The sequence below is a fragment of the Podarcis melisellensis genome, assembly GCF_964234715.1.
Source record: "Podarcis melisellensis genome assembly, chromosome: 14".
Taxonomy (NCBI): Eukaryota; Metazoa; Chordata; class Lepidosauria; order Squamata; family Lacertidae; genus Podarcis; species Podarcis melisellensis.
Window position 1 is genome coordinate 16,142,759 of NC_138546.1, and position 16,240 is coordinate 16,158,998.

Genomic DNA, 16,240 nt, shown 5'->3' on the forward strand with positions numbered 1-16,240 from the left:
TCTGAGCACCAGCCCCTAATCTGGCTCTTGCAAAGTGGCCTTGCCAGTTGCATTTTTATTATTATTTTAAGTAATTAATCAGTGGAATATTTAGCTCATCTTTGAAGTCACCAAGCTCCTGCAGAACCTTTCTTACATCTTGCAGTGGTGTAGCGGCTGTAGCCCACTCCCCCTTAATCATGGCCTAAAAGGCAGAAAACCTTTTAGGTTCATTTTCAGGGGAAAACAGAGGCTCCCATGATGACAGGTTGTGTTTCTGGAATGGCTGCTTCTAAGCCACAGAGTAGCTCATTCTGTAGAGTAGGAGTCTCTTAATATCAGGGTCATGGGTTCAAGCCCCACATTGAGCAAAATATTCCTGCATATTTTGGACTAGATGACCCTCGTGGTCCCTTTCCAAATTGACAATTCTATGATCACCTAGGAAAGAAGAGGTGCAGAAATACTTGGAAAGCACAGGCAATAAAATTGTCTACAGCTAAGGAGTTTCTCTTGCTGATGATCTGCCCTTTCGCTGAAGCCACCTTATGGAACTCAGGGCAGGTTACAAATTTAGTAATATCTTGTTACTTTTAAAAACGTTTCTATACCACCTCCCTCACCAAACCTCAAGGCAACATACAGCAATATTAAATGAATATTGAAACATTAAAATCCTACCTTCGTCCTATACACTATTTGTCCTACACACTTACCTGTTCTGAGCAGGTGGGAGACATGGTGTATTTGGATGTCTCATTGAAAATTGGGCTGAGAAATCAGCATACCCATTGCAGGATTCAATGGTAAAATTTTAAGCACACAGAACCACCACATTTCTCAACTACAAAAGAATCCATACACATTTATTCCAAACCTTATTGGTTTATTCAGTCTTGCCATTCCACACAAGTACCAACAACATGACTACAAGATGCTAAAGGTATACAAAAATCAAACTTTATAGTAATGACTGTACAATAGGTTGCAAATCTCTTGGCCTTTTGCAAATTGAACACTAGTTATCCCAATTGGTCTCAGACACATCACCTTCCACCCCAGGAGGAAGGTGGCAAGAGAAACTGCTTTTCTGCCTATTTGTTTCACATATTCTAAAAGCGAAAGCATTTACATCGGTCTTGGGAAGGACAGAGCATGTGAACAATGCACCAAAAACATTTTAGTAAAGGAAGGGATGCCTTAAAAGGAACACTAGTCCGAGTCCCCCAGTTCTTAGGCTGGTTAAATGCACCAGCAGCAAGGAACATGAAAAAAATTTCTGTGTGCCAACATCCCTAAGAGCTGAGGGTGGCAGTGGGGAGAGAGGAACCAGTCCGTATCTAAATTTGCTGAGGGTTTTCTTGCAAGCTGCCATTTCTTTCTTCCAACAGTATAAATTTATTTTTGACATATCCTAAAAACGAGACTTCACTGGACTTAAGAAGACAGTATCATGTCTAAAGAACAATGTTTCTTGTTGAGAACTTGCAAACCAAAGCTCCCTTTAAAAAGGACTTTAAGTCCAACAAAAGTCCACAGTTCACCCTGCTGGGCCCAAGACACTAGGCTAGGTTTCAGTTTCTCAGCTTTCCCTTCGTTTTATTTTCATTCCTCTTTTATTTTTAAAAGGTACAATTTTTAAACTGAATGCACTTTTAAGTTTAAAAAAAAAAACACAAAAAAAATACAAGGAACTGCCAAGTCCCACATTTTATCGGGAAGAGTTGGAACTGGATCGGCTGCGATGACGCCTGCGGCCTGGAGATCTGGATCGTGACCGTCTGCGAACTGGGGATCTGCGCCTGGGAGACCTGGACCTGAAAGGGAATATAGTTGCGAGGAAGAGAGCAGAGCTTCAGTTAGGAGAATGGATGGTAATGGAAAGTAATCCACACTTATCTAGTCCCTTTTTATTCGACAGCATTCAAGAGTAGTTATATCCTAAAGGGTGAAGGCAGTTCAGCATGCTAACATTTTGCAAATGCAGAAAGCAATATAGCAACTGTATAATAATAACTAAATAAAATAAATATTTTCTCAGTTCCTAGATCACAGTGTTTTATTTTTGCAAATACACATCATCAGCTTATATTAACAATAAAAATATTCCATCAGTCTCGACTTAAACATATAAGGCATATGTTCAAACTTAGAATGAGTTGTGAGATTTTAGACACATGCCCCCTGAGCACTTGAGAAGGTCTAAAGGGGAGAGAATGCTGGAACTATTATGGCGCAAGTACTTCCACCTGCCTTCCCCTAATGTATTTTTAAAAATAAAATTGCTGGATTTATTAATGTACGTTTGGTATGCTGTGAGTCACTTTGAGCACTGCTGTGGAAAAGTGGCATACAAACAAACATGCTAATGCTCTGGAAGGGGGCGCCTATCCTTCAAATACTTTGTGCAGGGATAGTCTTTGTTCGCCATCAGCTGTAATGCAGGAAGTAACTCACTGCCCATCCTTGGTGTGACCCATTTGAGTCCGCAGGTGTCTTCTTTTGAGTTTGCCTCCCCGGACAGAGCTCCTACCAGCTGTGAACAACTAAGCTCCTCCAGCTTACCCAGCTCCACAAAGGCAACCTACCTTCTCCTCATGCGAGGTGGAGAACGACGCCACATGGGAGGTGGCGGCAACATCCTCCGCGGAGGGGAGAAACGCCTGAGAGGCATCCTGGGCCGAGGAGTCAGGACAGCCGTGGCAGTGATCTCCTGACCATCAATCTGCCCTATTTAAAGATCACAGAAGCAGAAAGTTGCTTTGTTTCAGCAGGGTGAGGGATTGACGCAAAGGCTCCCTGTAGCCACTGCCTTCTTGCTCACTAGGGAAGGTTAAACTATGGCAATGGTGTGGGGGAGCAGGGAACCTAGAGGGAGATATTAATACACAGGTAAAACATACATGCAGGGAGGTACCAAAAAGACATTGGGGAACCACAAACACCACTTTGCTTACGATCAGGCCCAGTTCCCTGACTGATTCCCTCTGTGCGTCATTAGCCCCTCCCAAGAAAAAAAGAGATTGGTAACCTCTGACCTACACTATAAATTTTTTAATGTCCAACATGGCACTGCAAGTTTTTCCTGGGACAAGCCTCTGCTTTCTTTAGGAATAATTGCTGCCAACTTATTCCAAGGTTTTTGCTCATGCCCACAGGTCCATTGCCTTTCTGGAGAATGCAGTTTACCTTGGGTGCCATTTTCATCAGGATGATCCACCCTTCTCACTTTGGGCCTGAAACCAACATGATGTGGTTGCAGAGGTCCCACCAGCCCATATTCCTGGCAGACAAGGTTGATTTTTTAAAAAGAAGTCATACAGGTAAAATGATATATTCGCATTATTATAAGAGTAAAACTTGGAAGAATCTAGAACCTTATTTTGTTCAGGTGTGCTCTGCAAAGAGCGCTCCTAGCTGGTAGAACCTATATCACTTTTGGGAAATCTGAAACCCTTGCTTTAATGGGGGGATCATCTCAAATTACAGATTTTTCAGTCCTGTAGGAGTCAAACCTCTTAACAATGCAGCCAGCTTCTGAAACCCACCTCCATCCATGTGCTTCAGTGCCTTCTCAGCATCATCTGGATTCTCAAATTCTACATATGCATAACCCTTTGAGAGGTGTGGGTTGAGTCTGTCGACTGGCATATCAATCATTTTGAGCTTTCCATAAGTGGAAAATATTTCCATTATGTGGTCCTGGAAGAGGAAAAGCAAGCTCCTTAACGCTCATGGCAAATGTTCATTACCTTCCATCTTCATAACAACAAAACACTGAATGGGCAGCGGCGGAAGCAGCAGCAACACACACACACACACACACACCCCTTTAACTGGATTTGAACAGAAAGAGTGAAGACCATTCAATTACATTGAAATGCTTCAACATTTTGCTTCCCAGGTTACCTGAACTTTACTCAGCTATATCTATAGGAGAATAAGAAGAGCCTGCTGGACCAGGACAGTGGCCCATCTAGTCCAGCACACTGTTCTCACAGGGGTCAAGCAGGACCTGAGAGCAACAGCACTCTCCCCTATAGAGATCTAGTGTATCAATACTGGGAGGGACCCTTGGTCAACAGCATTCCCAGCATTCATATTCAATATGGACTTACAGGAAGCTGTCTTATACTGAGTCAGACCATGGGTTCTGGGGGACTTATGTTTCCCTACCCTCTTTGGCCTTTTTACTTCTTTCTGGGTACGAGTGAACAACAGGCATCTGTTACCTTCGTCACATTTCTGGTGAGTCTCCCAACATGTACTTTGGTAGGTTTGGGTGATGGACTCCTTCTCTTCCGTTCCTTTTCATCTCTCTTGGGAGGTTTAGACCTGGTGGAAATAAACAAAAAGTGTCAAACAAAAATTTAAACGTATGGATCTGCAACTCAAGCTCTTCATGAACTCCAATCAATGCAGCATGACAAAAAACCACCAATGATCTTATTCTGTATTCCTTGCTAAATTTGTTATTAAAAAAAAAAGTGGCTGGTGCAACAACTACAGGCCATTTATAGTTTGCAAGGAATAATTATGCTAAAAGTGAGTAACTATTGAGGCTTAACTTAAATTCAGTAGGGCTTGGAGGGACCTTTATTTGATACTATCTACCAAGTTTGAAATTTAGAAGCATCCTTTTCATATAACACAGGTTCCCAAAGATGAGATTCAAAAGGCAAAGGAACAGGCCAATCTGCTCTTTTACCCACTTCTGCCTCTGGCCCACTGCTAGCATGTGCTCCTCCCCAAGAAAGAAACACGGCCTTTGAGCTGAAAAGTGTTCCCCACCCTTGTCTTACAGGAAGCACTTATCAAGGCCAATGGAAATAAAGTAGCCAGTAGCCTCCGGTACTCTAGACTCACTTTGAACGGGAACGCCTCCTGTTGTCGTGCCGATGTCGAGATGGGCTTGGAGAACCAGATGAGCTGCTGGAGCTGGAACTGCGGGATGTGCTTGAACTCCCAGAGCGGCTTGACGCGGAGGAGGAGCTGGAGCCACTGCTGGAGCCGGTGCTGGAGCTAGAACCAGAACTGGATGTGGAACTGGAGCGAGACCTGGCAGAGAAGGTGTCATGCAAGAGACTAATGGCAGCAAGGGTGTTCTCCCAATAACCCCCAATAACTTTTGAAGGTGTTGGAAAGAACACACCATTGTCTTTTGCAGTTCCAACCCAAACCTGGCCACTTCCCAATGCAGAGGTGATGATCTTTCTAAATTATTTCACTTATTGTATAAATGGTCCTTTGTCGAAAAACAGATTTCAGAGCAATATACAAAATTCACCTTAAATTACAATTACCTTATAAAACCAATTTAATGAAGAATGAGAAAAACCATTCAACCCACTAAAAATGCCACCATCTAAAATGCTCAGGCAAAGAAAAATGTTTTAACAGTCTCTGAAATTACCTCCCTTTGAAGGGTGTTCCACAGTTGAAGTGCCCATAACACACACACACACCCCTTTGTAAATGCAGGACACACATCTTCTAAAGATGAACACCAAGAAGGGCCTCCCCTCCAAACAGATCATTAGGATGCAAACAGACCTCCTGTACGAAACCACACACAAACCCCCAATATCTCAATCAGAGAAGAGGACCTGAAGTCAAGTATGTGTTTAGCATTACTGCTTCACTCAACTTACAACCGACCTGCTGGTTCACATCAAGGGGCGTATTTTAAGTTCTCAAGCTTAACTGCCCTACATTTCTGGGAATCTCACAAGTAGGGCAAGGTGGAGACAGCCACCACAACTCCATCCCTGTATCCAACATCTGAAGAGTTAAAAGGTTTCCTCTGTCTGAGCATGGCGGCATCATTTTTTAACTGCCGATTAAGAATCCTTGGGAAGGCCTGGTCCTTGAAACGGCCTTCAGAAACCCAAGAATTCCTGAATCTGCTTACCTGGTGCTGCTACTACCACTGGAGGCGCTGCGCCTCTTGCGAGTTTTGTCGCGCCCACGATCCTTTTCGCTTGACTCCTTTGTAGCTGGCTTGTCTTTGGATCTGTCCTTGGACTTTTCTTCTGTACGGTCCTTGCGCTTGGTAGGAGAGGGAGCCCTTTAATGTACAAAGGTTCAGAAACTCAATTTCCAACCCCGCAGTTTCAGTTGCAACATAAGCAAGAAATGTCACTGCTACAAAAATGCTAAGAGACAAATCCCCAGTGTTTACACTATGGAGCGGCTTCATGAAAGAAAGCCAATGGTGTGGAATATATGGAGATTATGAAAAGGAGGGAAGATGCATTTCTAATTCCTCATGCTTGATGGGAAATCCCTAGGAGTCTGCACAGATCCCCCAAGAGGGGTGAGGCCTTGAACATTCAGACAATTATTACCTAGTGCTGGACTTTTTATTATTTTCTTTGATTCCTAGCAAACTCTTCTTTTTCATTCCTGACAGCTCCATTTTCCCCTTCCGAGTCCAAAAGCGGCACTTTTTTGGGGGGGCTCACTTATCTGAAAGCTTACTTCTAACTCCTTGATTCTGAGAAACGATCCCTAAGCGAATGCAATAAACTCCAAAGAGCAGCCTAGTGACAAGATAAAAGGGATATGAGACAGTTAACAAATAGGCAGAGGAAAAGAAAACCCACTTCACAAGAAAAGGCACAAGCTTCATGCAAAGCATTATAGTTCACACACTTCTGTGTGGCTTGTTATTACCCATTTGAAAACAGCATCTGCTGAACAACTTAAGAGTGTGTTTACACAGAGCATTTGAATTTTCTTTCTAATCACCCTTCAAAAGGAGGAAGAACACACAGCAAAGCACACAAGAGTTTTTCAGCCTGAATTTCTTAGTACTTTTCCTTAAGATATGCAGCATTACAACAGGACAGTGGTAGCCAACATGGTGCCCTCCATATGAATTGAACTCCAACTCCCATCGGCCTGTCATCAAAGCCAACTCTCATGGATGATTGGAGTTATAGTCCAGCAACATCTGGAGAACACCACGTCGGCTACCTCTGCAATAGAAAGCAAGGTACCTCAACAGGACATTGTGGTACAGTAGTAGCAAGAAAGCATTTTAAGTCCCAGGAAAACTATAGTAGATTTTAATTGTTTATAAGGATTTCTACTGCTCTTCCTAAATTCTTAATGCAGTTTCTCATTACTACTGCTAAGCTTTATTTTGTATTGATATAGTGCTGCAGTTAAGTCTGCAATTTCAGCTCCAGGGTCACCCCCAGAGACTATTAAACTATCCTCAGATCAAACAACAGGGGTGGTAAAACCTGTGGTCTTCCAGATGTTCTTGGACTCCAACTCCCATCAGCCCCAGCCAGCATAGCCAATGGTCGGGGTGATGGGAGTTGGCAAGCCAACAAAATTTGGAGGGTATTTCCCATCTGTGGTATAAAAGAACCTCAGTTGGAAATGCTGCTGGCTATTCCAGATAAGCTACAGGAAGTCCTTATGGGTTACACCAGGGGTCAGCAACCTTTTTCAGCCGTGGGCTGGTCCACTGTCCCTCAGACCATGTGGTGGGCCGGATTATATTTGGAGGGGGAATGAACTAATTCCTATGCCCCACAAATAACCCAGAGATGCATTTTAAATAAAAGCACACATTCTACTCATGTAAAAACACCAGGCAGGCCCCACAAATAACCCAGAGATGCGAATAAAAGGAGACATTTTACTGATGTAGAAACACACTGATTCCTGGACAATCCGTGGGCTGGACTGAGAAGGCGATAGCTTATTTCAAGTACTTTAATTCTACCCCTCAGTATAGAACCCAAGGTGTTTTAAAGTCATACATTAAAAACAATGACTATTTTAGAATGGTAGAGTACAGGGTACTGTACATTTCAGATTAAGTGTATGTATTTTTCTCTAGCGAACCAGCATCAGGGCAACCTATGGGAAATGGGTGGAAACTCTGAAAACAAAGGTTTTCATCCTTGTAGTTCAATTCCTGTACACTGCTATGCTCAAGTAACTCAACAGGCACTGAGAGAGCAAGGTTGCTTTGATGTACATTTGACATACGAAGGACAAATATGTTTTGTCATCTTTAAGATTAACACTTGGAACTATTACTTTACAGAGGGGAACATGGATTAAAATTAAAGATGCATTTTCATGTGCTGAGACTTCTCTCAGGCACATTATACACACAAACTGTGTATAATGTGCTTATGCAAATAACCCTTTGGGAAGGTCCAAAGTAAGCTCCAACAGGCCATTATTCTACTGATGTCTGTAACTTAAATTGCAAGTGCCTGAAGCAGTTCAAAGATAAGGGAAAGCACATACTGTTATACCACTCTGCTTCTGCTATAGCAGAAGACTATTCCCACAGGCTTAGCTTTTCACTTGAAGCTCTGGTTAAGTGTTTCTGCACGAGTCATTCAAGAAGGCAGCTCTTGTTTTTGTGTCACTCACAGCTATTGTAGAAACATAGGTGTGTAATGATATTCCCTGCCCTAGGGAAGAACTCAAATTCAGAAAACCTGTGTCTGGATATCCCAGATTTCTTAGCCATTCTGCTTTGACAACGCTGAATGTAGCCCTGTGTTATGTAGCATACAGGAGCATTTTCAGAATAAGCAGTAGGACATACTCCAGCAGATGTTTTCATCAACAAAGAAATTAAATGGGATTAAAGGTATTATTCCTCTATATCTACACTTCATGACCCACTCTCTAAGTGGTACAAAAACAATTTGAAAGAACCTGTTCAGGTTAAAAGAAGTCTTGAATTAACTTGGTGGTTAAGAGAAATCAGTGAACCCTCCGTAAGAGAGAACTGTGTCCGCTGTATATCACATCCTCAGTGCTTTAAAACCAGGAACACCAAGCCCAGGCTTACCAGTGCTGCCCAAAAAGCTTGTGTACAAACTTCAATAGTGCCTAGAGGTCTTTCTGTGGGAATCACTGACTTTGCAAACTGACTCTTATCAGCATGTTCACAAAGCTAGCAGAATGGCTACCTGTACACCTTACTGTGTTTGGGCAATACAGTACATTTACTTCACTGTGGTGAAAAGCCACTTGGTACATAATCAATCATAATAATAATAATAATAATATCTTTATTGTCATTGCCCCCTCTCAGGGACAACGAAATTACTTGGCTGCTCCATCCACCCAGATAGGGCACTCCACTCAAAATCAGAACAACTATAAAAACAAGTGAATGTTTTTAGTCTTACGTGTTTTTAACATAAAAAAAAAAATCCTTCCAGTAGCACCTTAAAGACCAACTAAGTTAGTTCTAGGTATGAGCTTTCGTGTGCATGCACACTTCTTCAGATATGTTTTTAACATATCAGTGGACTTGCATATTTGTCTAAGTAATCACTGATATTATTGAAAGGCAATTTCTTTGCTATTCATAATGAAATATTAAGTGAATTATAATAGCACCTGCCACACTACTGCTCTTCACTACCACCACCCCAAGAAGACCCTCTAAGACCAAGACCACCCTCTAAGACCAAGAGGGACCAGATATTTGAATTTGAGCTTCCCAGGTACAAGCTATATCCTGTACAAGCTCTGCAAGCTGGCTGAACAGACAACAGGTTACATGTAAAAGTAAGAATCGTACTAGCAGAAGCACCATATTGCTGCAACATAAAGCCATATCTGAGAATTCCTGCGCTGGAAGCCAAGGTTTAAGAGGTAACCAATGGGGCCAGTGTTGTGCAACACTTAGCATTACAGAAGCAAGAGGGTTAAATCCCTGGTCAGTCACAAAGCTCAACTGAGTGGCCTTGGCTAGTCTGAGGGATCACAACTATGTGAAACTATGCACCATTTTCATGTGACATCTTGACTAACTCACAGGGCTGTTATGAGGTTAAAACGAGGGTAAGGGAGAGAAGAACCATAAACTCCATCCTGTATATTTCACTGGATAAGGGGTTATCTTTTCCAACATAAAATAGATAACACGATCAATATAATAATAGAAGGACGCAACTCGAATGTGCACAGTACTGGTCAGGCAAATAAGGGGCTTGAAGGAGACTTTCAGAGTGGGCTCCAGGAAGTTCGGGAGACCCCTCAAGGGAGAAGAGCGGAGTGGGAAGAGAAACGAACCCCCTCCTCAACTGGGCCTAGCTGGCGAGACGAACTTTCCTCGCCCGACACGAAGAAAGAGGGAAACGGGAAGGGGCGGAGCAAATCGGCTCTGCCGCTTCAGTCAACCGACCCCACTCAGCGCCTCTAAGGGCTCCCAACTCTCCCCTCCAGCCAAGGCCTCCCCGCTCCTCGAGCTCATCCGCGGGGCCGACCTCCCTCACAGACCCACCCCCAGCGTCCGGGAACCTTTTCTTGCCACACTCGGGCGCAGTCACGGCTAACTGCAACCGGACCGGGGCAGATGGCGGCGGATTACCGTCTCTCCCCTCTACTTACATCCTCAGAGCCCGACCGTCGCTCCCTCGTCGCGCTCGCGGTGACGTACGGATTGCCGCCTTCCACACAGCGGCAAAGAGCCGCTAGGCGGCGCGCGCTGATAGCGTCACCGAATGAAAGGAAGCGCGGGGAGGAGAGGCGGGGTAGCCATTTATCTCCATGGTTACCGTCCCCACTTAAAGGGGCAGATCGACCCTTTTTGTTGTGGTAGTTTAAGGCCCCATGGAGATAAAAAAGAAGGTTTTTTAGGAGGGTGGGGAGAATCCAACAACAACCCACTTATCTGTTCTTAAAACATGATAACGGAAAGGGGAAATGGGAGTTGAAAGGATTATTGGCTCATGCAGGATTTTTCCCCAAGCGCCGAGCACTTTGGACATTAAACATTTTTTTTAATTTTTTTAATTCAAAATTATAACAAGACATATTATCCAAAAACATATTGTGGCATCTGAATATAGACTGCATTTTTAATCAAGACTTATATTGGCTTATATCTTGATCAGGTTCCTAAATTAAATGGGCTTAGATTTTCAAAGGTTTCATGCCAGGCAGAAAAAAACCTTGGCAAGAGGTTTTCTCCTAAGACAAGAGGGCCCCATTGATGGGAAATTACATATGCTGCCCCAAGGCTGAAAAAACACTATTAAGAATGGGTAAATAGTAAAATAATACCAATGTGCCTCCCAGTAAAATGAGCCATATCTTCTTCCTAAGGTTGAAAGGCCAAGAGCAAATGGTTTTGAAAAACAACTGGCTGGAGAAGGGGGGGAGTGTAAACAGGGGAAGAGACTTTTTCTTCACTTTTTATTTTGAGGCTGTAAACTGTTCCTTCCTTTTACTTTGAGGAGATTTATCCTTCTAAAAAGCTATATATGATAATGTATGAAATATATTAGCTTAAATATATTGGCTTAAATGTAATTATGCAAAGGATTTAAGAAATGCTAGATTCATAGAGTCATATTGCAATAGGAGACCAGAGGGGCAAATGAGCCTAGCCCCCCCTTGCCAGACAGGAGACGCCATCGAACACTTCTGATATATAGTTGTCAGGCATTTGTTTAAAAGACCCTCAAATGAAGGAGATCTTTCAATGTTGATGTGAACTCAAGATCCTTGACATCTGTTGAACATAAAAATGTAAGATTAAACATTTGTTTTAGAAGGCAATAGGGCAAGAGGTGAGCTGGTAATTAAGATTCCATGTAAGATATATTATTACTTATATGTCAAATATATAGCTCTTTGTCTCCCTTATAAGGATAGGAGGATATGGGTGTATCTTTTTGTGATTAGTTATAGCAATCAGCCAATAGGAAATCCAACCAGGCTGATTGAACAGAGGCAGCCCCAGGAGGAGCAAAGGGGGCTGGATTAAGGGAATATAAGTGCTGGCCATAATGGCAGGAGGCAGGCCAGAGCTTGGTAACCATATACCACTGAGCCTCTCATTTATTTGTCTGACAAATAAATTATTATTTTAATTTCTCTGTTGCTGCGTTGAATATTTCATTCCAGCTAAGCGTTAACCACAAGCAGGGTGCTACATTTTATGGTGCCTGCGACTCGGATAAGTGGTCTGCTGGAACGCAGCCCCTTCGCCCTATTGGACAGGGTACAAGAGAGAGGATCTCTAAACTGCTTCCCAGCGCGCACTGGTAAATTTTTCCAGGGGGAACGCAGAAGTCTCGTCTGTCTGATACCCTGCCCACTGACGGCGACGGACCGGGGGGGACCAGAGAAATAAACAGGCAACCAGCTAAGGGTAAGTGCACTAAGGGGTTTTGGCCCTCCAATTAATTGGGAGGAAGAGAAGTCCTGATCAAACTTCTGCGTCTCAGTAAAGGGGAACTGAGTACGCTAGGTGGCTGGGTACATCAGATGGTGATCTGGTGTAGGGCAAAGGGAAGATTGGGAGGTAGAGTGTGGTTGAAGTATCTAGTGCATTGCATGTGTGAGAAAGTACAATGTGTAGCTGACCTAAGTGTGGAGTGAGTACTACTTCGTTTCCCAGTAAGGCGTGTGTGTGAGTGACTGAGTGGATACTTCACAGGGCCATACAATGGGAGTTGGGGGTTCAAAGGGGGAAATACACCTCTTGAATGTATGTTAAATAATTTTAAGAAAGCCTTCTCAGGGGCATATGGAGTCAAAATGACGCCAGAGCGCTTGAGAACGTTATGTGAATTAGGGTAGCCAAAACAAAGTACTGGATGGCCATCCCAGGGAACCTTTGATATAAATTTAGTAAGCAAACTTTGGTCTAACATCACCAAAGAAACTGGAGGGTGCCCAGAACAATTTTCATATATAGATTCCTGGCTGAGCACATTAAAAAAAAAAAAAAAAATCCTCCATGGATAAGGGAATGCAAAGTCCAACGATGCAAATTATTGGCTGTAAAAGCCGAAGCTAGGAAAGGAATCTTGCCAAATAAACTTAAACCCATTTTTGAGGGACCAGAGGAAGAGGTGCTTCCACCTCCACCCTATGCTCCACAACGAAGGGAGTCTAATCCAAACACTCCACCAGTTGTAACCCCAAGGCAAGAAACTGGAATGAATAATGGGAGTGGAGTCACAGAGCTTGATTCCTTGATAGATTATGATAAATATCTTCAGGAGGCATTGGAGTCCTATAATGAAGCCCAAGCAGAAGTGGTTATTCCACCTGTGAGTCCCAGTAGAACTCCATCTACAGTCTCTTTTAGTGGAACAACTGATTGCCTACCCCAAACCCCTGTACATCCAAGTCCTAGAGAATTATTACAGAAGTTACAGGGAGACCTTAATCGGTCAGCAAGCAATACAGCCAGGCGTATAAAGCTGCTAAAAGAACGCCTTGGGACAAATACCATCCCCTATGATTTGAGGCCCCTAGAGCAAAGTGAAGAAAAAGGTCACGTAGTAGCCCCTCTTAGAAGAGTATTTGATGCACTTGAGGAGCCTGTGCTGGTTAATGGGCAACCTGGACCACGGCCACCTCGAACTTCGACCCTGCAATGTATTCCATTCACAACTACAGATCTGATGAATTGGAAAACACCCCATCTTTCGCAGAAAAACCTCAGGCTATGATGGACTTGGTGACCTCAATAGTAATAGTCCTATTTGGACAGATTGTCGCCAGCTCCTGAATACTCTTTTCACCACTGAGGAAAGGAGAGACATAATTGAAAAGGCACAGATATATTTGCGTGAGCAGGCCAGAGTGGGAAATATTTATAATATTGACCATCATCTCCAGGACAACTTTCCCTTGGAAGATCCTAATTGGGATCCAAACAATGCAATTCACCTGGCCAGGCTTACTACCTACCGCCAGACACTTGTGCAAGGCATCTGCAGGGCATGCCAGAAGCCCACTAATATGTCTAAAGCAGGGGTGTCAAACTCAAATTCATCGGGGGGCCGCATCAACAGTTTGGTCACCCTCAAAGGGTCGGTTGTATCTGTAGGACTATGTGTCCACTCTTTATTTGTATGGTGCATGTATGGGGACATATTTATACTACTGCTGGCATTATATCACTCCGTTTCTCCTCTCTTCTACAATGGGAATAACCATGGCCTACCTCCTAGGATTGTTGTGAGATCACATTAAGTGTGTGCAGTCGGGTACTGCTGCTGCAAGGCTGAAAACAAGAAACCAGCTCCCTAAAATACAAGCTGGCAATAGCCCATTATGTGGGTCAGAGGCGGCTCTGGTGCAAGTTCAGCTTTTCTGCGGAGCTCAGAGAGGCATTTGCCACCCTAACCCACCACGCTCCGTTGGCCCCAGTGTCTGTTGCGTGTGCCCCCGGGGGGGGGGGATGATTGCCACGAGGCTTCCGGCAGGTGCTTCACCCAGGAGGGAGAGGGCCCAGCCTGCCTCCATCTCTTACGGCCCTGCACCCCAGGGACCAGGCCGGGCTGTGCCAAGCCTGCAAAGGAAAAGCACAGGCTGCTTTAATATCCCCATGTGCTTGCTGACCCATAACACTGTTTCGTGTTCGGTGCGCACCCACAAAAAGACTTAAGTTGTCACCTTTTGAGCTCCTGTATGGGAGGCCGCCCTCCTTTGTTCAGGATATTCCAACTGACCTCAAACAAATAGGAGACCATGTGACACAGGGACAAGTGCAATCTCTCCCGTGTTTTTGTCTCTCTCCCGTGTTTGTTTGTTTTTTTATCTTAACAGGTGGGCCCTCAAGCACACGCCGTGCAGCATTGCCAAGCCGATTCATCAGCTCCAGACTGGCATAGCATATGGGTGAAAGAGTGGAAACGTGATCCACTTGCACCTAAGTGGCGTGGACCTTACACCGTCCTGCTCTCTATTCTAACAGCGGTGAAGGTAGCTGAGGTGACCCCCTGGATTCATCACTCTCGTTTAAAGAAGTCTGAAGGCAGTTGGACATGCAAAGGTGACCCCTCTAATCCTTTAAAACTGACTCTCTCCAAAAACCCCTGTATCTAGCCCTACCGGGAGCGGGTTAGGTCACGGGCAACATTTGACGACCGGCCTGCTGCAGCCACAACCTGGAAGCTGGCTGACCTGCGCACGCCTGAAGCTTGAGGAGCGTCTAAACCAGCAATTGTGAACGGGAAGATTCTCTTATACAATTGATTGACTGCCCCCTTGTGGAACAATTATAAGTGATATTACACATTGGGGATCCTTGGGATATATGTTTTGGTCTTGGTGGTTCCCCATTTCTGTCACTGGGGGAATTATATTGGGACTAATAATTATTTGCTATCACAATAAGGTAATCTTTTGTGGAAGGAATGCATATGCTAGACATCAACATGATTTTATTATTAATCCTGATCCCTTGGGAAGGGGAAGGGTCCATGAATCTGACCAAATTTGCTAAATATGGATTCCGCCATGACCACAATATGTGGGTAGGCTTAGCTGAGATGATAGCCAATGTTGCAAATAGGACTAATTGCCTTGTTTGCTCTCTTGGGCCAGATGATTCAGAGGGAGGTATGCCCTTATTACCAATACCATTAAGTGCCATTGGTATGGTAAGCGAAATGCCACACCAAACAGAAGTACAGAATTTCCCCGGTTGGAACTCAACTAAACCAATACGAGTTATACCTGTGCAAGGGGAAATCTGTGTGCATAAATCATCAGATGCAGCTGACCCTACCATGATAGGCTCTTCTCATTGCCACTATACTTGGGATTATATTAAGAATAGTCAAACCTGGGCAAACGGTACTACGTATCGAACTCGGAATACCTTGCCCTGTGCACCTCCTTTTATTTATGCATGGAAAGTGGTGTGGAACATAACTGTGACAGAAAAAGGCAATCTAACATACTGCACTGTGAACTCTCTACCTCTTTTGATATTTTCGCCTTCTGTACTCCAAGTACCAAAAACCTCAGACCCGATGGTTGTGGTGGATATGTGGAGAATGGGCATACAAGAAACTCCCTTCCAAATGGAGTGGGACTTGTTTCCTGGGATGGGTATTACCACCAATGTGGATTATGCCCACTAGTTCAGCTAAGCGAACACGAAGGAATGCTGATATTTCTCGTATAGCAGGAGGAAGTACCCAAAGTTGGAGCGGTACTGATGATTGGCCGCCAGAGCGCATTATAGCCTATTATGATCCTGCCTCCTGGAATCCTGGTGAGCTCATACAAGGGGCACGGGATCCTATTTATAAACTAAACAGAATAATTCGATTGCAAGCAGTAGTGGAACTTGTAACCAATGCAACGGCCCAGAGTTTGAGACTTATTGCACAACAGTTGGATGAAAGTAGAGCCGCCATTATGCAGCTGAAAATGGGAATGGATTATGTACTTGCCAGGCAGGGAGGCCTATGTGGAGTCTTGAACTTGACAGGGAATGCCTGTTGCTTTA

The 16,240-nt window shown here is 44.0% G+C and overlaps 2 protein-coding genes across 4 annotated transcripts in view; one reads left to right on the forward strand and one right to left on the reverse strand.

Moving 5' to 3' along the window:
- IFT140 (intraflagellar transport 140) overlaps positions 1–16,240 on the forward strand; it is a 281,216-nt gene that overhangs the window by 106,903 nt on the left and 158,073 nt on the right. The window lies entirely within an intron of this gene.
- RNPS1 (RNA binding protein with serine rich domain 1) lies at positions 845–10,489 on the reverse strand. 3 transcript variants are annotated; one of them, XM_081887856.1, is made up of 8 exons: positions 10,366–10,482; positions 6,327–6,521; positions 5,891–6,046; positions 4,846–5,001; positions 4,212–4,314; positions 3,528–3,681; positions 2,568–2,709; positions 845–1,796 (listed from the first exon to the last, which is right to left on the reverse strand). In XM_081887856.1, exons 2-8 carry the CDS (start codon positions 6,395–6,397, stop codon positions 1,691–1,693), a joined length of 888 nt encoding a protein of 295 aa, XP_081743982.1. In that variant the 5' UTR covers positions 6,398–6,521; positions 10,366–10,482; the 3' UTR covers positions 845–1,690. The 3 variants fall into 3 exon arrangements, with proteins under 3 accessions (XP_081743982.1, XP_081743981.1, XP_081743983.1); XM_081887855.1 differs by having other exon boundaries at positions 4,846–5,037; positions 10,366–10,481; XM_081887857.1 differs by lacking the exon at positions 6,327–6,521 and having other exon boundaries at positions 4,846–5,037; positions 10,366–10,489.

Excerpts from the sequence above, each read along its gene's own strand:
- RNPS1 (XM_081887855.1), bottom strand. The coding sequence starts at position 6,397 with ATGGAGCTGTCAGGAATGAAAAAGAAGAGTTTGCTAGGAATCAAAGAA. Across the intron at positions 6,047-6,326 it reads AATAAAAAGTCCAGCACTAG|GGCTCCCTCTCCTACCAAGC; the intron begins GTAATAATTGTC and ends TGTACATTAAAG. Across the intron at positions 3,682-4,211 it reads TCACCAGAAATGTGACGAAG|GACCACATAATGGAAATATT; the intron begins GTAACAGATGCC and ends TTCCTCTTCCAG.